At 25.5% G+C, this 23,975-nt stretch overlaps 2 protein-coding genes across 2 annotated transcripts; one reads left to right on the top strand and one right to left on the bottom strand.

Moving 5' to 3' along the window:
- Positions 1–1,429: 1,429 nt before the first annotated feature.
- On the bottom strand, positions 1,430–4,054 carry BKA55DRAFT_583343 (heterokaryon incompatibility protein-domain-containing protein). The gene is made up of 2 exons (XM_046194205.1): positions 3,338–4,054; positions 1,430–3,283 (listed from the first exon to the last, which is right to left on the bottom strand). Exons 1-2 carry the CDS (start codon positions 4,026–4,028, stop codon positions 1,524–1,526), a joined length of 2,451 nt encoding a protein of 816 aa, XP_046042875.1. The 5' UTR covers positions 4,029–4,054; the 3' UTR covers positions 1,430–1,523.
- A 19,237-nt stretch (positions 4,055–23,291) lies between these two features.
- BKA55DRAFT_696623 (uncharacterized protein) lies at positions 23,292–23,508 on the top strand (the record flags this gene model as incomplete). The annotated part of the gene is made up of 2 exons (XM_046200284.1): positions 23,292–23,411; positions 23,461–23,508. The coding sequence occupies 2 exons, from the start codon at positions 23,292–23,294 to the stop codon at positions 23,506–23,508; spliced, it is 168 nt and encodes a 55-aa protein (XP_046042874.1).
- Between the last annotated feature and the right edge of the window lie 467 nt (positions 23,509–23,975).

Below are 23,975 nucleotides of genomic sequence, written 5' to 3'. Positions count from 1 at the left end.
TTAAAAAATAATTAAAAGCCTTTCTTAAAACCTTATTAATAAGTTAATTTAATAACTATAAATTTATCTTTATTATTATTTAATATAAAAAGAAAACTTAATAACTTTAAAATTATTAAGAAAATAAGGCTAATATAAAACCTTTCTGTATATAATAAATATTATATACTAAGTTATATAAAAAACTTAAAAGAATATTTATTATAATACTTAAAACTAAGAGTATTACTTATTATATCTTTAAATTAGCTATAAGTATATTTAAAAACCTTTAAGTAAATACCTTTTATAACCCTTAAGGAATTAAGGCTATTAATAATAAAAATACTTAATAAAATATAATAATAACTAATTATAACTTTAAAAACTTTTAAATTTAAAAATAAATTAATTTATTAAAATTTACTATTTTAATTAATTATTAAAATAAAGCAAGTAAACTAATATATAATAATTTTAAAACTTTAATACTTATTACTTATATTATTAATATATAAATTATAAGTATTATTATAATTAAATTTAAGAAATCTAGCTTTAAACCAAATTATATATTTAAGGTATAATAATTTATAAGCTATTTATTAAAAATATATTAAGTTTAAAAAGAATTAATATAAGACTTAATTCCTAAGAGCCTAGCTTAATAATTACTAATATTAAAAAGTAATAGTCTTATTTTTAAAATACTTAAATAGTAAGCTATAGCTAGTATTTTAATTATAAATAAATAAAAAGGTATTATAAAACCTTAATAAGTTTTAAAAAATAAATTAAAAAAGAAATAATAATTTACTTAAATTAAAATAAAGTAAAAGCTAATTAAATTAAAATATAAATAACTAAGAAAACTAAAAATAAATAACTATTTATAAGTAAAAGAGATATAAATAAATTATAAAAAATAACTTAATAAAATATTAATAAATAAAAAGTCTTATATATTATTATAAAATAAAAAAAAAGTTATATTATAATTTAATTTTATTTTTAATAAAGTTTATAATAAGCTTATAACTTAAATAAATTAAGACTATATATATTAAAGTTAGTAATTTACTTTAAGTAAAAATTAGTAATTAATAGACTTTAAGTAAAACTACTTAAAATAGTTCTAATCCGATAGCAGAGTAAGCTATACCAGATATGGCAATTAGGACAGGTACCCGTCCGCCTATTAGCCGCCTCCTTAGAAGTTAGAGGCGTACGGACTAAATATTCTTTATATTGCGACCTAAATCTCCAAAATCCTAAAAGGGGAAGGTGCACGGGCCACAAAAAGTGGTATTGGATGCCATTACCAGTGGTATTTGGTACAGTAGAAAAAGTTTTTACAGGAGAGAGTTAAGACTTGAGATTTATCCCCGGCATAAGCATTTAAGGGAAAATAATATTCAAGCACTTGTACCTGATACAAGACACGTGTCGGTAAACTGAATGAAGCTTCAATACTGAGCTATCTCCGGCCTAACTTGGAACTTTATACCAGCGCAGTAGCCGCGTTATTTACGTCATAAACTAATTTATGCTAAAGTGACGGTGGCTACATGTTCTCGTTCGCTTAATTCTATACTTGTTGAACCTCGTCCCTCTTCAATACAATATGTGACTAGTCCAAGCCTCTCAAAATCCCCTGGCCTGCTCGGCGACTTGCCTAGTATCAACAACTCGTGATCCTGCCTTTGTGGAGATTCTGGCTCTAATGTGGATGGAAAACAACCCAGTTTGAGAGCCCAGCATCGAGTTCTGGAACTGGGGGTACCTGTGCTCGTAGTGGTAACAGGTAGTTGATCAGACCTCCCTGACCCTTCCATGCTCGGATATCCTCGGTTGTCAGTTGATAAGTTCTGGGGAAAATGCCGTGGACTCCATCTGCAAACGGTTCTCTCTAAACTACCATCTGGTCCTTTCGCTATTGTTTGCTGAAGAGGGGCGTCAGCGACTAAGTCTAACCTGATCCGACCTAACCTAACAACAAACACCCCATTATGAGACGAGTCCTCCATAAATCCTGGAATGAGCGGTCCGTGGATAGTAAGTCGTCCACTCTCTACGCGTCCCAAAGGAGCTTCGCGACTGGAATTTGTCTCAACGGCCACGACTGATGCACTCTTCTGGTACGACCGTTTGCCATTCCTGAAGCAGCAATAATCAACCTCACCATCGATCGAAGCCCAAGAGAAAGACGGAGCTATGAACCCGGATCGAGGTAGTTTAGTTGCTGGGGTAGCCCTTCGCCACAGGAGATCCATGTCGATGTTGTCCGCCCATAAGCCTGCGGCATAGCGGGACTGAGTTTTCTGCTGTAAGATTGCGGCAATTCCAGATATTGCTGTCAGCTTATCATGCGGATCTGTTAGAAGCCGGTTAGAATAGTTCTCAACGACCTTGTGCCAGAACCGGAAGGCATCAAAAGCTCGTGTTATCTGAAAAACAGGCTTCTGACCAAACAGGCGACGGTGATTCAGTTTGGAGCGACATTCGCACAACACAGCCTCCTGGCAAGTCCACTGCATTTCTGTAAGAGAAAAGGATAGCAGGCGTGTTGATAGCAGCTGCTCCTGCAGAGTCCATCCTCGCTGTGACCATGGCTCTCTTGGAAAACGCTCATCAAAGCAGTCCTGCCACTTGGAGTGGACACCGGATTCAGGAATGACTCTGGCTTTGAGCAGATGGGAGCCTTCTCCGTCGACTACCCGCTTGCTGAACACTCGCGTGTAGTATTTGTCTTGATGCGACCCAGTTCGAAGACTGTGACGAAGGAAAGGTTGATTCGCCGACCCTGACGACGCTGCCGCAATTGTGAGATAAGCTTTGGCATAGATGCCGGACATCTTTGCGGATTCTTTCACCCAATCTTCGTGACTATCCTGGATAATACACAATGAATCAATCCAGAGATACTGAATCCCAAGCTCTCGGGTCAAGGCGACAGCTTCGACGTACGCTTGCAGAAGCTCCGAGATACTGATACCCGATTTCATGTTCTCTAGGCCAGCCAATGTTGTCTTCACCGTAACATTATCGCCCCAACAATAGCTAAGAGCGATGTACTTAACAGAAGCAGCGCTCTCGGTCTCAACAAGCCGTATAGCGCTGTCACCACAGTGGCCTACATCGAGAAGTCGAGCCGGCAGGCCACCTTCACTCTGCTGGCAGAGGGTATGCTTGTTGAGGCATGTTTGTAGGCAAGACCTGACGAATGACAGACCCTCGTCTGACAGCTGATTTGCGCAAATGTCTGGCAATGGCCTAATTCGATTCCATGTCCTCTCGTGGGGGGCTGTAGTCTGTGTCAGCGAATTGTAATAAAATTCGAGATGTTGAATGCACATACACATATATACTTGCACATAGAGTTCAGTCCAAGAGTTATAGAAGGATATTCCCAAGTTTCCCAGATCCGTTGGAATTCTCAACTCTATGTTGCGGACACTGCCGTCGTCTCGGGGGTCCAAGCCAAAGAATATCAATATCTCGAAAAGAACAGAGCATATTTGGCAGCCGGATATTGTCGAGACTTCCATGTCTCTCATACTTCTGCGCAGGCAAATGACAGACTCTCTTCGGTTCCAAGTTATCTGATTGCCGTCACTTCGAATGGCAGTCGGCGCATCCAAAGCGAAGCAGCACGGGCATGGCTGATTGTCGGGACGAGGTGGAATCAGTCGATCCAGAGAGACGAAACCAGATTCAGAATGAGTAACGTTGAGTCTCTGCATCGTCGTTTCCGTACTGCCGGTGCCTTCATTGAAGTGATTCATGAATTGATGAAGGGGTCGTTTCAGCCGAAGATGAGTCGTCAAGGGCCACAGATGGAATACCGGGTTAAGGTTAGATATATTCTGCGAGGGCTCGTTAGAATGGCTAATCCTATAGTGGCTTTTAAGGGTGGACGTGAAAGTCACAAGGCAGCTGCCAAGAATTGTGGGCGTTTGCTGTTTGTTTGATTGTGTTACGCATAGCAGGCGGAAATTAGAGCGTATCCTGGTGAAGTATGTTCGATTGACGTTAACGTGAAACATCATTGGCGCCAAAAGAGGGGTAACCGGGGTATCTTCCGAGTGCATGCAAATCTCCATTCCGGACCTCTCCTCTCCTTTTCGGTCTGAGTACAAGCGGGGTACCGAAAGTATGATCCGTAAATCTGAACCCGCCAAAACACCACTGAAAGAGCCCTAGTAGTTAATAACAATATCAATTGTAGTAGAATTGGATTTCCTGCCCCACTTTACAAGTGGTTGAGTTGATTTTTGTGCGCCAATCAGAACCCGTAAATCTCCTCTGCAAGGCCTTCACTGACATATCCTCAAAAGATCCTCAAAGATATACTGCTCAACTTTCCCTGCTCGCGGCAATGGAACTGGGGCCTTTTATATACCTCAAGACCTACAGAGTTTTGGTGTGTCAAAAATGTCGGTACGGTTGTGTATCAGATGAGGTGCCTACTCATTTGCGCAGCAAGTGTTGTTTATATTGCGCAGTAGTACTGGGTGAAAGTATATTTTTTATGAGACTTTTTTTTTTTTTTTAAGATAAGAGTTCTCGGGTTTATATCTCTAGTTGATTTTATCTAGGACTTCGAACTTTAAATCTAGAACTTTCAGACTAACAGTCTGAATCCTGATGATAAGGGGGATTCCCAGTTTTCCAACAGGCCATGCCGAGCAGATCTGCCAATGCCGTGCTTTTTGCCCGGATGCTCCGATGCACATTTAGGACTCAGAGCAAAGCTGCATTTGGTACATATAATAGCTGCTTCCGGCAAATTGTAATAAAGGCTGAGCCTCTCGAGTTTCTGCAGCTTTGCTGGAGGTAAAGTGGGATGGCTACATGGCTCATGAACAGAGGAGCGGGCCATTATGACTAAGCATATATAAATATAATAGACAGCATGGAATGGCGGAGATGGAATAGATATTATACGAAGATGATAAACACGTGAGGTTCAGTAGACAATGGTAATGAATGTTGTTGTTTAGGTCTCTAGTCAAGTTGTTGAACTCCACAAGGGTCAGCCGACGGAAACGCGATGCGTTTCGTGTTTTAGGTTTTCTGATTTCATTAGTACGGTACGAGAAACGCAGTGCGTTTCCATCAGGAGAAATATGGGGCGAAATGCTAGACGGTGATTGGTCAAAAACAGGAAACGCAATGCGTTTCTGCAGATAATTCATCAGTAGGGGGCCGTTTCAACGTTTTCGCCCGCTCGCAAAAGCTACTATGTTAGGTTTGCAGATGATGAAGACGATAACGACCTTGAGAAACAGTTGGCTTCTTTAAACATTCATGAAAACGCATTATTAGTTAAGGATAAATTAGTATCTCTTATATAGCTACAAATGCAACTTTCTTATTAGAAAGACCTCCTTTAGAGAATTAAAAACATTGCAACTAAAGTATTATCCTATATTCAGCTAAGCATTAACCTTTAAATTGCTATTTTTAGCCCTAATAGAATCAATTTCTTTAAGATTATTATAGAATTAATTTAAGATATATATTATTACTTGGATAAAGTAATAGTATATATAATAGTAATACTTTTAGTTCTAGCAGGAAAAGAAGGCCTAGTCTATTATAAAGAATAGCTAAGAAGATCCTTAGCCTAGTGCCCTAATACTTATAGTATTATAAACTCTATTATCCTAGATATTAAAATATTATTAAACTAGGTATTTTATTATATCTTACTTTATTTAGGATTAATTATTAAGGGGAGGATTCTTTTTAATCTATCTTAAGATTTAAATAATAATATAATATAAATACTCTTTAATATGCCTAAAAATCTTAAAAATATATTAGCAGGTATTAAGTCTACTTTTAATATTATATTAATTTTTTAAAAGTATAATAATTAGGTTTTCTAAATAGGTAAACTAGTCTATATTAGGTTTATGTTTATAGATTATATAAGGCATAATACTAAGTATTATAAAGTATTATATCTCTTAATAATTAAGTAATATATATTAGGCTTATTAATATAAAGATGCTTTATTAATAGCTAGTAAGCTAAGTTTTATAAAAGTGCTAATAAATATATTTTATATATTAAGGGTAGCCTAATAGCTTAGTAAGGAATAATAGTAATCTAAAGGTTAGATCTCTAAGGATTATTAGTAATCTAAAGTAATCTAATCTTAGAGCATTATAATTTAAGTATTCTAATAGAAGAGGATTATTACTAAGAGAAGTAATCCTTCTATAATAGGTAGAAATTATAGGGGCTATATAATATAGCTATATAGGTTATAATACGATCTCTCCCCTCTATTAGGTCTTGCCCTTAAGACCTATATATCTCCCTATTCTTATATCAGGCTTTAGTAAGCGCTAACTCTCTTCTTTTATTATTTTCCTAATATACCTTACTAATTATTATATTATAGAATCTTTAGTTAAAATCTTATAAGACTTTAAAGTATATTTATTTAGCAGATTTAATTATAAAATTTAGTTTTAATATTATACCTTATTCCTTCTATAAGGCTAAAGGCCTTTATTATAAAATAATTAAGCATTCTTCTCGTTACTTTAAATATACTTAATAAGGTTAATCTTATAATGCTTCTAGTATTGCAATTGCCTATTATATGTTATTTCCCTTATCCTTATTGCCTTTTGCTAACTGTTTTCTCTTTAGTTCCTTATTTAAATTATAAGTCTAATTATCTAAAATAGGCAAAAAAGGAAGCTAAGGAAAAGCTTTTTAAGGCTTAATAAGAGGTTAATAAGGCCATTATAAGATTATCTTATATTTATTATTAGAAGCATTTATTATATAAGTAGGGTATTTAGTTTATTATTAATAGTATAAATTCTTCTGTAGGTAATATTATTACTTAAGAAGAGGATATAGCAGTTTTAGATATTTAGTCTTTTAGTAGTGCTAATATTATTAACTAAAACCTAATTTTTAATCTTTTACTCTTTAAGATTATTAGTAAAAGTTCTTTAGGAGTTGCTAGGTATTAGTAAGGTATTTTATTAGTTTTTATATATTTTTATTTTCTAGGTAGTTTTTCTATTTAATTAGATATATCTTTTATTTATTAATTCTTTATATATTTCTAATTTCTTCTGCTTTATATACTTTTAGTTCTATAATTTATTGTAGTTTATTGCCGGTTTTTATATATATTATATCTGCAGCTAATTTAAGTATTAAGATATAATAAATTAGGTAATATTTAATATTTAAAGGTAAATCTAATTTATATTAATCTTCTCTTATCTTTTATTTAATCTTAACTAGCCTTAAGTACTTATAGTCTAGTTTATAACTTAATTAATCTATTTTAATATTTTTAGTAAATAAGTAAATTATATCCCCCTTTATAAAGGTTGGTCCGTTTAACCTTTTAGGGTTATAGTATTTTTATATCCTTTTCTTAATAAATTCTAATTTAGTCTTAAGTTTATTATATATTTTTCTTAGCTTATTACTTATAATAATTACTGCTAAGTTTATATTCTTAGGTTCCTAAGTATTATAATATATATTAGGTATAAATCTAATATTTATATTAAATAGTATAAGTTTTATACTTTTATTATAGGCAGTATTATAAGCTAGCTAAGCGCTTAGTAGCTTTTTAACCTAGTTATCTTATTTATAGTTAATATAATACTAAAGGTATTATTTTAGTATTTAATTTATTTATTCTATCTAGCTATCTGCCTGCAGTCTAAAAGCTATTATAAGTTAGTAATTTACTCCTATAAGTGCTATAAGTAATTGCTAGAATTTAGAGGTAAATATTAGTCCTCTATCTAATAGGATTTCTCTTAGTAGTCTTTATTTCTTTATTACCCTATTATAGAAGATATAGGCTATAACTCCTATATCTATTACCTCTTTATAATGTAAGTAAATTAAGAACTTTATTAGTCTATTTATAATAACTATAATACTATTATAGAAGATTTTAGTTAAAGGATTTTCTAATAATAGTAATTTAGTTATAAAGTCTATTATAATTAAGCTTTATAGTTATTTTATAACTTCTAATAGTTATAGTATTTTATAAGGTTTATATTATTATGCTTTTATTTTAATATAAATATTATATTATTTAATAACCTTTTTTATTACTTTTTATATTATTTAGTAACCTTATTATAATAGTTATTTTAAGGTCTTAATAACTCCTTAATATCTATATAATAAATATATATAAAATTCTTAAATAAATTCCTATAGTTCTCCTGGGATTTCCTTAATTACTTTTGCTTATATCTATCCTAGTATTACTATCTTCTAAGTAAATTAATATTCTCCCTTATTATTCTTTTCTAGTACTTATTCTTTTACTTTAATAGTGCTGGTATTATAGTCTGGTTATTAGCTAATTATATCTGCTTTACTATTTTCTAATCCTTTATAGTAAATAATTATAAAATTAAATTTATATAGGAATTCTATATAATATAATTATTATTTATTAAGTTTATAGGTTATAGTAAAGTATAAAATATTCTAGTAGTTAATATAAACCTTAACTTTATACTTACTTCCTATTAGGTAGTATTTAAACTCTCTATTACTAAAAATTCTTTATTATAAATTAGGTAATTAAGCTTTACTTTATATAGTTTATATAAATAGAAAGCAATAAGATATAGCTTTCCTTCCTTATCTCTCTAACTAATTTATCCTCCTAATATAAAGTCTAATATATTATTTCTAATTTAATTTCTTTTTTAGGATTAAATATTATTAAGACTAATTTGCTAAGGATTACTCCTTTAAGTTGCTTAAATGCCTCTTAAGCCTTATTATTCTAGTTAAAGGGCTTTTCCTTTTTAGTTAGTTTTATTAATAGGATTGCAATCTTACTAAATCCTCTAATAAACCTTTAGTAGTAGTTAGCAAAGCTTAAAAAGGCTTATATTTCCTTAATATTAATAGGTACCTTCTATTTTACTACTACTAAGATTTTCTTTTCCTCTATTTAGATTTCTTTAGGTATAATAATATATCCTAAAAAGTCTACCTTTATAATATAAAAGTAACTCTTCTCTAGTTTAATTAATAGCTTAGTATCCTATAATGCTTTTAAGACCTTATAGATATATTCCTTATATTCTTCTTTATTATTTAAGAAGATTAAGATATTATTAAGGTAATATATTATAAAGATATTAAGGTATTATTAAAGTATATTATTAATTATTTACTAAAATATTATAGGTATATTAATAAGACTAAAAGGCATTACTAAGTATTTAAATAATTTAAATTTAGTTTTAAATACTATTTTCTATTTATCTCCTTCTTTAATATAAATAAGGTTATATACTCCCTTAAAGTCTAGAGCTATAAAGATCTTTTTACCTTATAATTAATCCTTAAGTTTTATTATAAGTAGAAGTAAGGTTTAATCCTTAGTAATATATATATTAACTAGTTAATAGTTTATAACTAGTTAATCCTTTCTATTTTTCTTTAATATAAAGAACATTACTAATACTACTAATAAACTTAATTCTCTAATATAACCCTTCCTTAATATCTTATTAATATATTCTTGCTAGACTTATAGTTCTCTTTAGTTTAGTAAGTATAGCTTTTAAAATAGTAGTTTTTTATTTATAAGGTTAATTTTATAATCCTATTTGCTATATTTAGGGACTCCTGTTTTTAATTCCTCTCTAAATAGTTTATTATATATCTAGCATTCTTTTAGAATATTCTTAAGTTAATCCTGGCTTACTATTATAGTTTTATCCTTTTATAGATTTTATTATCTAAAGATACCTAGGATTTCTAATCTTTATCTTTAGCCTATCTTATACTTATATTATACTCCTTTTAGAGGTAGTAAAGTCTTTACTCTATGCCAGTCTATACTTATCCTCTTAGTTATAGATTAAGATTTCTTATTACTTTTTATAATTATTTTACTATTACTATTAAGGTTATTAGGAAATATAACTTAGCTAGTCCTCTAGTTAATATATAGGTTTTATTATCTAAGCTAGTTTATTTTAAGGATAATATCTATTTCCTCTCCTAAAGGAATAATATTAAAACTTATTCCTTAATTTTCTCCTTTAATAAGGACCTTAAGGTAATTAATCTCTTAATCTATTATATTATTATTATAATTAAAGAATTACCTTTTTATATTAATAAGTTAGTATAATAGTTACTTTTCTTTTATAATAATCCTAGCTTTATAACTATTCTTAAATTAATAAAGTTCTTCTTTACTTTACTATTAATTTATATATTTAGCTATCTTCCCTTAATTTAAGCTTATAGCACTAGGTAATTAGGTTTGCTATTTTATATAACTCCTAGAGCACTTATTAGTTTAAGTCTTTCTTATCCTTACTTATCGCTCTTCTATAGCTTTATTATTATAAAAGGCATATTACTTTTCCTAAACTTGTTTAGTAAAGTAACTTGTATTCTTTATTATTGCAGTTAATTCCCTTATAGCAGTCTTTAATATATTCTTTATTATCCTTATTATTTAAGGATTCTTTAACTTAGCTTCTTTTAAAATGCCTCTAATAGTATTTATAGTATACTAATTCTTCCCTATTAAGGCAGCTATTTATAAATTCTTTATTATATATTTTCTATTAAAGATATTCTTTTAATTCTATATCTTAATTATTTAATACTATTCCTTATCTAGACTATTTATTTTCTTTATCTTAAATAGTAATATTATTTCCTTCCTTATTTTAAAGGTACTTCTTTAGTTATTTATATATATTTTATATAAATTTGTCTTTTTCTTTATAATAATATTTTCCTAAGTTAATAAGTTTAATCCTTATTTCTATATCTTTAAGTCCTTTTAAGGCTAGGTCTTTAAATTCCGCTTTTATTTCTGTAATTCCTTATATTATTTATTTAATTCTTTAGTAAAGGTTTTTATACTTCTAAGTCTTGTAGTAATATAATATATAAAATTATAGTTCTGCTACTCCGAGATTCTTATATTAGTATTATATTAAGTACCTTTTTATTTTCATTTTCTAGTAAGGGTTATTATTAAGTATACTAGGAATTATAATAAGAAAGCAGTTATTATCTTCCTTATCTTATTTATAATTCTTATACTAATAGTATTTATATAATAGCTATAATAATTTATTATATTCTAAATATATTAGGAATGTTTTTATAGCATCCTTAATATTAAATTTTAGCTCCTTATAGTAAGGGTTTATAGCATCTGCTATATAGTAAGCCTAAATATATAAGCTTTTAAGTTTATTACTATTACTATACTCCCTGGCTCCTTATAAGCATTTATCTTCTATTAAGGTATATATCCTATTATTATTTTTATTAAACAGTAGTTTATAGGGTTACTTCTACTTATTCTTAATTTATTTATCTTCCTTATAGAGGTATTATATAGTATTTTAAGCCGCTCCTCCTCTATATCCTATACTTTAGGAATATTATTAATAGTATATATAGACCTTATTTCTTACTTTATATTCCTTCTTTATTATTTCCTCTTTTTCTTAAATTATTATTTAAATTAAGATAGTATTAATTATCTTAAATACTTTAGGTTATTTTCCTATATTAATAGTAATTTTTATTTCTTATAGATTTTTTAGGTATTTCTTAATTTCCTACTTTAAGGGTCTTTCTTCCTTTATTATCTTAAGGATCTTAGTTTATTTTATCTTTTTATATTTCTTCTCTTCCTTTCTCTTAAGGTAATAAGTATAGTCCTTTTCTTTTTTCTATTATTAGTTCTCTAGGTTCTCTTACTATTTCCTTTAGTATTTAATTACCTTTATTTTATATACTATTAAAATTTAAGGTATATTTCCTACCTTAATATCTTCTTTTATTAGAAATTCTTCTTATAGTTCTTAAATTAAACTATTTAAGTATAAGTACTAGCTATATTTTAGTATAATGCCTTTATATAAAGCCATTATATTATATAGGCTTTATATTATTCCTAGTGCTTAGGTTTATATAGCAGTTTAGGTTTCCTGTTTGTTAATTACTACTAGTATTTACTTACCTTAATTAAGGTCTTTAGGCCTTCTTAGTTAAGGGCACTTGTCGGCCATATAACCGAACTAATTACAGTTATAGCATTTAACCTTAGATATATCGCGAGGTCTTTTATTATTGCCATGCTATATTGCTTTAAGTACTATAGGTCCTGGTTTAGTTTTATATTATATATTAATATATTTCCTTCTTCCTTAGTTAGCATTCTGTTATCTATTAGTATTTTACTAAGGGTTATATAACCCTTTATGTCTTTCTACTTATTTTTCTTAGCGCCGCTTATATTATTAATTATTAATTTCTATAGTAATATTTACTAGTTCGTTTAGGTTCTTTAGTTTAGGTCTAATATTTATTATTATATCCTTAACTTCTAACTTTAATCCTAAATATACCTATGCTATATAAGCTTCTTTGCCCTAATTTAGCTTAGCTACTTAATAGCAGTATTTAGCTAGATAGTCTATAGTAAATCCTCTTTACTTAAGTTATTATATTTTTATTTTTATAATATGTTTTTTATTTATTACTTTAAAAGCATTTTTAAGTTCTAATTTAAAGTTTTTATATTTCTTATAAATATATTTTATTATTTCTTATTATTCTTTATATAATTTGCTAATATAGTCTTAAATAATAGGTTTTATTAATTATAGTGCTTTATCCTTAAGGAATCCTATATTATATTAAACTCTTAGTTTATTAGTAATAAACTAAATAAGGTAATATATCTAGTAGCTTTAAAGGCTAATAAGGAATCCTTTAAGTTTATTAATATTACTATTAAATAGTTTAGGCTAGTAAGGTTAAAGGATTTCTTTAAGGTCTTTTCTAGTTACTATAAGGGCTATAGTATATTTAATATATTCCTTATAAAGTTTTTAACTATTTTCTACTTCCTTTCTAAATACCTCTATAATCTTAATAAGGTTAGCTACCTTTTTCTCTAGGTTTTTAATCTTATTTTTAGCTATATTAAAGTTATTCTTTATAGTCTCTAAGAGGTTATTATATTATTAGCTAAGTTATTTAAGTTTATATTTAAGTTTTATAACTTCCTCTTTATAAGTACTTAGATAAGTAGGGGTAATATCTTTTTTATTTTTATTATTAGTTTTTATAAGAATATCTTCTAGGTTAGGGGGCATCTCTTACTATAGGTAATGCTAGGTATATCCTAAGTTAAAAGGCTGGATTAGAGTAATAGGTACTATTGCATTAGTATTACTTAGCATTATATAGTATATTCTAAATAAGAGCTATTAATATATAATAATTAGGTTTTTTAAATAAGTAAATTAGTCTATATTAGGTTTATATTTATAAATTATATAAGGCATAATACTAAGCATTATAAAGTATTATATCTCTTAATAATTAAGTAATATATATTAGGCTTATTAATATAAAGATGCTTTATTAATAGCTAGTAAGCTAAGTTTTATAAAAGTGCTAATAAATATGTTTTATATATTAAGGGTAGCCTAATAGCTTAGTAAGGAATAATAATAATCTAAAGGTTAGATCTCTAAGGATTGTTAGTAATTTAGGGTAATCTAATCTTAGAGCGTTATGATCTAAGTAATCCAATAGAAGAGGATTGTTACTAGGAGAAGTAATCCTTCTGTAATAGGTAGAAATTATTAGGGCCACGTAACGTAGCCGTATAAGTTATAACAAAAAGCAACAAGATAATCTTAATTAAATATTTAAGTATAAAAGTTATATTAAGCTACTATATAAAGATAAAGGTCTTAATATATTATATAAATAAATTTAGAAATAGGCTTTATTATAATAGCCCTTTATAAACTTATAATTAATATTATAATAAGGTAGCTATAAGAGGCTTTTAATATTATTATTATAGCATTTTATAAGAAATTATAGCTTTTACTAAGTAATTAGCTCTATCTGCTTATTATATTTCTAGGTTGCAGGCTATAATAAGTTATTAAGCTAAATATTATTAAAGAATAACTATAAGTTAATATTTAATATATAATATATATTTAATATATAATATTTATTTAATAAATAAATAGATAAATGGATTTATTCTGCCTAAGAGAATACACCTTATAGAGCTTATAACGTTTTATCTTATTATTAATACTTAATATGCTATTCTATCTTTTTAAGGGCTAATACTCTAAGCAAAACCTACTTAGCCTTGCTGGCTTTCCTATGCTAAGAAGCATAAATATCCTAGCACTATATACCAAGTTTAACTAGCTATATTATTTCTATCCTATTTAGAGTTCCTAATAGACCTACCTTCAGGATCTAGGAACTTCTTATAAATAAATAAAAACTATTAGTATTTATTCTATTATAATAATTTAACTTATACTAGCTTAGCCCCTTTTATATTACCTAATTAAATATTCTTTAATATATATAATATTTCTATTTATAAATAAACCTCTAATTAAGATTATATAAGTAAGGTAGATAATATATAATAAATAAAGTACGCGTTTACACGCGTGTATAACGCAGACGCGGACTATCAGCCAAAATGGGACATATAAGTCGCCATGGCATAGATGATATGGGAACAAGCTGGAGATAGACAATCACTTGAGAAGTAGACAGGGGTACGCAACAATTAGGGGGACACGACAATTAGGAATAGAAGAGTAGGGCGAAATTGGACAATCTGAAAGGCGAATTGGATAGCTGTCGTGCCAATATTGAAGCATCGCCAAAGAAACCCTCTACCTGTCTGAAGGGTAAGTGGGGCCAAGGCTGGTACGAGCTAAAGAACGGCATGACCCTCGCCAGCTGCAAGAATGCGTGCAATGCCGATCCCAAATGTCTTTCGTACAGCTCCTCAGCCGTCCCAGTTTTTACAATTGTTTTCGGTCCGTATAGCAGAGTTGCAATATGGAAAACATAATAAGTCATAAAACTGAGCCATATAGCGACATCGATTTGAGCAGTAAAGAATAAAGATTTACAACAGGCATCTCTCTTTACTTCAGTAGAGCCTCTTCGAGGATTTAGTCAATAAAAGTTGGCACAGCCCTGTATGTGTAGTTGTTCTTCCTTTGTATGCCTGCTTCTATTTTATGCGTATTTAAGATCCTCCTGGATATCATTTAACTTTCTCTAGGCAGTAATTTAGCTCCTTTAGCTCAGGGTTATAATACTTCTTCCACTGCAGATATCTTTAATAGTATGCTTTAATAAGCTTATATACTTAGGTTTCTATATTATATATAACCTATGCCTGCTTCTTTTATATAATACCTAGGCTCTCCTTATCTAAAGTAACCTCAGCTTCTTTACTCCTTAAAAATAAACTTAAATTAGTCTCTAATTAAATTATAATATAATTTTAATACTGCCTTTTATATTATTTTAGTTAACTATATTAGAGATATTTATAAGTTTTTAACCCTCTCTTTAAAAACTATAAATACCTATTAACTTTATTATATTCTTTAAATGTTTTAATAACTTTAACCTGCCTTATTAGGCACTATTTCCTTAGGAAATAATATCTCTCTAAGGAGATATCTAGTTCTAGTATATATATTAAAAAGTAGCTTTAAGTCAGCTTGGCTAATTCTTACTACTAAAGATAAACTAGCTTGGCATAAAGTTTATTCTTAGGCATTTAAATTAACTCCTTTTTAGGATATATAATATAGGGCATATAACTCTTAGAAAACAAAATAATTATTAATTACTAGCTATTAAAAAGGTGGGTTTTATTATTAGATACTAGTAGTAGATATATAAGGGTTTTAGTTTATTAGGACTTAATATAGTATCTAATAAGTCTATAGTACATACTAGGCTACTAAATAAATTATTTTTCTTCTTTATCTTTCTATATAAATCCTTAGCTATATAAATAGGGAAGAATTTAATAGTTCCTAAAACAACCTTCTTAGGTCTTATTGCCATTTCTATATACTAGCCTTACCTTGTATAGTTTTAATAATATAAAAACTCTATTAGAATAAAATATAATATAGCTTCTTATTCTATCCTTACTATTTAAAATAGTTATCCTTTAGTTTCTAAAGCTAAGTAAATAAAATATAAATATCTTTTATTACTAATTAATTTCCTTATATAAGCTAAAGTAGCTAATACTCCTTTAATATAGTATTATTATTACTATTATAATATAAGGAAATCTCTCCTAATAATACAGACTTTAGATATTCTTACTTTAGAACTAACTTAATATAAAAGAAAATATCTTTATAAAAGGCATATAAATATAACCCCTAAAGGTAATGTTCTAGGACTTTAAGGCAGTTAGGAATAGAGCTAAATTCAAGCATCCACTAGTAGGCCTTATTCACTCGAATAAAGTCAATCCGTACATCTCGCACTTAGTGGTATCGAGCGCGATACACATTCATTACAATAAGGAAGCCATTGTCATACACAAAAGAAGGCAGGATATATCAAGATTGCAAAATGGCGTCTTGGCAACATTGCCCATATCGAGCGGGTTATTATAATTCCTCTTAACTCCAAATACTCATAAACCTATACTTGTAGCAATCGGATCTGATAACAGAACCTTACTAATATCATCAAGGAAATATTATTTAAACCACAGCCAATAGGTCTATAGGCTCCATATCTTTAAGAATTCAAGGAATACAGATACTTTATACACGCCAAATGCAGTATTTGTATGCTTAATTAGTTCATAAAGCCAAATTTGCTGCTTTAATTAGCCTAATAACTTAAACTCCCCTACAAAGGTGTTACAATCTTAGCAGTTACATTATATATACCTTATATTTTTCTTCTAATTATAAGTAATTAATATATACTAAAGGATTCTATAAGTAACTGCTAAGACTTAGTTATTAATATTTAATTAAAATTACTAATAACTCTAAGAATTACTTAATAATTATCCTCTTAAATTATAATTACCTTTAGTATATAAAATATATTTATTAGTATTTTTATAAAACTTAGCTTAATAGCTATTAATAAAATATCTTTATATTAATAAGCCTAATATATATTACTTAATTATTAAGAGATATAATACTTTATAATACTTAGTATTATACTATATATAATTTATAAATATAAACCTAATATAAATTAGTTTCTTTATTTAAAAACACTAATTATTATATATTAATAGCTCTTATTTAGATTATATTATATAATATTAAGTAATATTAATATAATAATACTTATTACTTTTAATTAGCCTTTTAACTTAAGATATACTTAGCACTACCTATAATAAGAAATATCCCTTAACCTAGTAGATATTCTTATAAAAACTAATAATATAAATAAAAAAGATATTACCTTTACTTATCTAAGTACTTATAAAGGGGAAGTTATAAAACTTAAATATAAACTTAAATAGCTTAGCTAATAATATAATAACCTTTTAGAAAATATAAAGAATAACTTTAATATAGTTAAAAATAAGATTAAAAACCTAGAAAAAAAGATAGTTAACCTTATTAAGATTATAAAGGTACTTAGAGAGGAAGTAGGAAATAATTAGAAACTTTATAAGAAGTATATTAAATATACTATAGCCTTAATAATAATTAGAAAAGATTCTAGAGAAATCCTTTAACCTTATTAACTTAAATTATTTAATAATAATACTAATAAACTTTAAGGATTCCTTATTAGCCTCTAGAGCTATTTGATATATTATCTTATTTAATTTACTATTAATAAACAAAGAGTTTAATATAATATAAAATTCCTTAAAGATAAAGTATTATAATTAATAAAACCTATTATTTAAGACTATATTAGTAAATTATATAAAGAATAATAAAAAATAATAAAATATATTTATAAAAAATATAATAATTTTAAATTAGAACTTAAAAATGCCTTTAAAATAATAAATAAAAAACATACTATAAAAATAAAAATGTAATAACTTTAATAAAAAGGATTTATTATAAATTATCTAGCTAAATACTACTACTAAGTAGCTAAACTAAATTAATATAAGAAAGCTTATATAATATAGGTATATTTAAGACTAAAATTAAAAGTTAAGGATATAATAGTAAATATTAGACTTAAATTAAAAAACTTAAATAAACTAGTAAATATTACTATAGAAATTAATAATTAATAATATAAACAATATAAGGAAAAATAAGCTATAGAATAAGGAAACTCTTATAACCTTAATTAAAATAGGAATAATAATACTAACTAAGAAAGAAAGAGGCATATAGATATATAATATAAAACTAATCCAGGACCTATAATACTTAAGGTAATATAATATAATAATAATAAAAAGCCTTATAATATATCTAAAGTTAAATACTATAACTATAACTAGTTTAGATATATTAATAATAAATATCCTTAATTAAGAAGACTTAGAAACCCTAATTAAGATAAGTAAATACTAAGAGTAATTAATAAATAAAATCCCTAAATTACTATATAAACCTAAATACTAGGAATAATATAAAGCCTATATAATATAATAGCTCTATATAAAGGCATTATGCTAAAATATAACTAATACCTATACCTAAATAGCTTAATTTAAAAACTATAAAAAAGTTTTTAATAAAAAAACATATTAAAGTAAAAATTATATCTTAAATTCTAAAACTATATAAGATAAAGGTAAATAAATATTAAAGGAAATAGTAAAAAACTTAGTAAACTAGTAATAAAAAAAGGAAAAAGACTATATATACTATTTTAAAAGAAAAAAGAGAAAAAATAAAAAAATAAAAATAAACTAAGATACTTAGTATAATAAGGAAAGAAAACAAAGGCCCCTTTAATATAAGGAAATAACTTAAAATATCTAAGATAATTAATATTATCTTAACTTAAATAACTATATAAGAAAAGGAAGAAATAATTAGAAAAAAAATATAAAGTAAGAGATAAGGTTTATATATATTACTAATAATATCCTTAAAGTATAAGATATAGAGGAAAGGCAGCCTAAAATACTATATAATACCTCTATAAAAAAGATAAATAAATTAAAAATAAGTAAATATAACCTTATAAACTACTATTTAATAAACATAATAACAGATAATATACATTAATAAAAAATAGATATCTATAAGGAGCTAGGGAATATAATAATACTAGCAAGCTTAAGAGCTTAAGTATTTAGGCTTATTATATAATAAATACTATAAACCCTTATTATAAAGAACTAAAGTTTAATATTAAAAATATTATAAAAATATTTCTAACTTACTTAAAATATAATAAGATATTATAGCTATTATATAAATATTATTAATATAAAGTATATAAGTAAAAAAAGGAAAATAATAATTACTTTCTTATTATAATTCCTAGTATATCTAATAATAACCCTTATTATAAAATAGAAATAGAAAGATACCTAGTATATTACTAGTATAAGAACCTTAAAGTAGTAGAATTATAATTTAATATATCCTACTACTAATAAATCTATAAAATAAAGAAACTCTATAAAGGAATTTAGCAGTCTTAGTAACTAATTAAAGAAACTAAGAAAGAATATAAAGATATAATCTAAATAAAATAATAAAGAACTTATAATATAATAAACCCTAGGTAAATTAAAAGAGATATAGAAAGTAAAGGACTATTAGAATTTAAAATATATAAACTTAAAAACTTTAATATTTATAGTAACTTATAATATTTCTATAACTATAATAGTAATAGAGAATAAGAAAAATAAGAATAATAAAACCTAATTAAGAAAAATAACAAGACTAAAAATATAAAAGAAAGATATCTCTTTAAACCTAATAATCTAGAAGAAGGATTTAATTAGGTTTTAATTAATAATAAATAATCTAGATAAGGAAACATACCAGATAAATAAAACGCAAAGCTAGAAGAACACCTCTAACAGCAACTATATAACAAGGAATTAAACAGCAACAACAAAATATGCAAGTTGCCCTACCGAATTAACTTAGGAAAAGTAATATGCCTTCTATAATAACAAAGCCACAAAAGATCGACAGATAACTAACAAGTGCTCTAGAAGCCACGCAAGATAACAAACCAGATTACCTAGTACTATAAGCTTAGATTAAGGGAAGATAGCTAAATATATAGATTAATAGTAAAGTAAAAAAGAACTCTATTAATTTAAGAATAGTTATAAAGCTAGAATTATTATAAAAGAAAAAATAACTATTATATTAACTTATTAATATAGAAGGGTAACTCTTTAATTATATAAATAGTATAATAGATTAAGAGATTAATTACCTTAAGGTCTTTATTAAAAGAAGGAATTAAGGAATAAGTTTTAATATTATTCTTTTAGGAAAGGAGATAAATATCTTACTTAGAATAAACTAGCTTAGATAATAAAACCTATATATTAACTAAAGGATAGGCTAGGTTACCGTTTTTAATAACCCTAATAGTAATAGTAAAATAATTATAATAAGTAATAAGAGATTTTAACTTATAATTAAGAGGATTAATATAAATTAATATAAAGTAAAGACTTTATTACCCTTAAAAGAAGTATAATATAAGTATAAGATAGGCTAAAAATAAAAAATAAAAATCCTAGGTATTTTCTAATAATAAGATTTATAGAAGGATAAATTAATAATAATAAGCTAGGATTAACTTAAAAATATTTTAAAGAAATATTAAATATATAATAAATTATTTAAAAAAGAATTAAAAATAAAAGTCTTTAAATATAACTAATAAGATTATAAAATTAAGCTTATAAATAAAAGTCTAGTATTTTAAAGGATTTACCTATTAAATTAAGGAGAATTAGAAGTTTAATAATAATATATTAATAAAATAATTTAAAAGAGATATATTAAAGAATTAACCTTATTAATAAGATTAATAATATTCTTTATATTAAAGAAAAATAAAAAGCTATAACGTATTATAGATTATAAAAGAGTTAATATATAAACTATTAAAAATTAAACCCTATTTCTGCTTATAATAAAACTTAAGAATTAACTATAAGGTAAAAAGATCTTTATTATTCTAGACTTAAAAGAAGTATATAACCTTATTTATATTAAGAAAGGAGATAAATAGAAAATAGTATTTAAAAATAGATTTAGGCTATTTAAATATCTAATAATGCCTTTTAGTTATTAATATATATATAATATTTTAATAAATAATTAATAATATACTTTAATAATACCTAGATATTTCTATAATATATTACCTTAATAATATCTTAATCTTCTTAAATAATAAAGAAGAATATAAAAATATATTTATAAGGTCTTAAAAATACTATAAATACTAAGCTATTAGTTAAATAAAGAATATTTTTATATTATAAAGGTAGACTTCTTAAGATATATTATTATATTAGAGAAATTAAATAGAGAGAAGAAAGTATTTATAATAGTAAAATAAAGAAACTAATAATATTAAGAAATATAAGCCTTCTTAGGCTTTACTAACTATTATAAATAATTTATTAAGACTTTAATAAGATTATAAACCTCTTAATAAAACTTATTAAAAAGATAAAGCCTTTATATAAAATAATAAGGCTTAATAAGCCTTTAATAACCTTAAATAAGTAATCCTTAGTAAACCTATATTAATAATATTTAACCTAATAAAGAAATTAAATTAAAAATAAATTTATTAAATTATACCTTAAGAGGCAAATTAGTTAATAAGATAATATTAAGAAATTATACTTATTGCCTTTTACTTATATAAGCTATATAAAGCAGAACTTAATTACCTAATTTATAATAAGGAATTCTTAATAATTATTAACTACTTTAAAGAGTTTAAATATTATTTAATAAAAGTAAGTATTAAGTTAAGGTTTATATTAATTATTAAAATATCTTATATTTACTAGTATATATAAACTTAATTAATAATAATTATATTATATAAAATATTCATATAAATTTAATTTTATAATTCTTTATTATAAAGGATTTAAAAATAAAAAAGTAAATATAATTAATTAATAATTAAACTATAATACTAGTATTATTAGAGTAAAGGAATAGGTATTAGAAAAAAATAAAAAGGGAAAATACTAGTTTACTTAGAAAATGTAAACTTAAGATAGATATAATAAAAGTAATTAAGGAAATCCTAGGATAATTATAAGAGTTTATTTAAGAATTTATATATATTTATTATATAAATATTAAGAAGTTATTAAAACTTAAATAATTAATATAATAAGGTTATTAAATAATATAAAAGGTAATAAAAAAGGTTATTAAATAGTAAAAGTTTATATTAAAATAAGGTATAATAATATAAACCTTATAAAATATTATAATAATAAAAGTTATAAAATAATTATAAAGCTTAATTATAATAAACTTTATAACTAAATTACTATTTTTAAAAATCCTTTAATTAGAATTTTCTATAATAATATTATAGTTATTATAAGTAGATTTATAAAATTCTTAATTTACTTACCTTATAAAGAAATAATAAATATAAAAGTTATAGCTTATATCTTTTATAATAAGGTAGTAAGAAAATAAGGATTATTAAAAGAAATCCTATTAAATAGAGGCTTAATATTTACCTTTAAATTCTAGTAATTACTTATAGTACTTATAGGAATTAATTACTAACTTATAATAGCTTTAGATTTAAGTAAATAAATAAATAAAATAAATAAATTAAGTATTAAAATAATACCTTTAGTATTATATTAATTATAAGAAAGATAACTAAGTTAAGAAACTACTAAGTGCCTAATTAGTATATAATATTACTTATAATAAAAATATAAAACTTATATTATTTAATATAAATATTAGATTTATACTTAATATATATTATAATTCTTAAGAACTTAAAAATATAAACCTAATAGCTATTATTATAAGTAATAAGCTAAGAGAAATATATAATAAACTTAAGATTAAGCTAGAATTTATTAAAGAAAGATATAAAGATATTATAACTTTAAAAGGTTAAAGAGACTAACCTTTAAGGAGGGAGATATAATTTACCTATTTATTAAAAATATTAAAATAGATTAACTAAGTTATAAACTAGATTATAAGTATTTAAAATTAATTAAAATTAAATAAAAAATAAGAGAAAATTAATATAAATTAAATCTATTTCTAAATATTAAATATTATTTAATTTATTATTTTTTTATTTTTTAAGTTTATAAGTTAGCCTTAAAAGGTATATCTAAGTATCTTTAGAGTTTAATATAGTTTAAATATTTATTACCTCTATAATTAGTAAAGCTTTATTAAGTTAAATTATTATAATTAGCTGCCTTAATTACAGCCTAAACCTAGCTATATATATGCCAGCTAAAAAGCCTTACCTACTTATTAGCTGGCCCCGACCTTCTTCCTATAACCTACCTAAAAGGTCTTTCATCAACCTCTGCTGCCACGCTTTAATTATCCATCACGCTTCCGCAGTAAGTCATCCGACCCGACTTCTAACCGCAACCGCTAACAGCATCACAGCAGCACCGTCACGATGTCTGCTATCTGAAGAAGCCTGCAGCTGCCTAATAAGGCCTTTTATACCAAAATGCCTAACCTAATCCCTTATTTTATAGTAGCTCTTAAAGACTATAAATATAAAGATAAGCCTTATATTATAGTAATAGAGATTAAAAAGGCTTAAGATAAAGAGAATAATATTACCTTTATTAAATAAGCTATTTTAGGCTATAAAGTCCTCTTACTTATATATTATTATTATAAAGAGCTAATAATCTTTAAAGGCTACTTTAAGGAAGAAATTAAGTTATTATAAAAGCTAAAGTAATTTCTTATAATAAAAAAGCTTATAAAAGTAAATAATAAGGGATTTATTAAGGACCTTAAATTAAGGACTTTAGTTAAGAACCTATATAAATAGTAGCTTAATAATATAAAGAAATAATTAGTAAAGCTAATAATGGCTATAAAGCTAATTAATAGCTAGTAAAGACTAGGCTGGTTATAGTCTTAGACTATAAGAGCGCGAGAGGGGG

Source organism: Fusarium redolens (assembly GCF_020744475.1).
Source record: "Fusarium redolens strain MPI-CAGE-AT-0023 chromosome Unknown BKA55scaffold_23, whole genome shotgun sequence".
Lineage (NCBI taxonomy): Eukaryota > Fungi > Ascomycota > Sordariomycetes > Hypocreales > Nectriaceae > Fusarium > Fusarium redolens.
The sequence above is the reverse complement of the archived record's forward strand: the minus strand, read 5'-3'. Positions and strand labels throughout refer to the sequence as shown.

Coding starts and splice junctions, on each gene's coding strand:
- BKA55DRAFT_583343 (XM_046194205.1), bottom strand. CDS start 4,028: ATGATGTTTCACGTTAACGTCAATCGAACATACTTCACCAGGATACGC. Junction 3,284..3,337: donor CTATGTGCAAGTATATATGT/GTATGTGCATTC, acceptor CACAGACTACAG/CCCCCCACGAGAGGACATGG.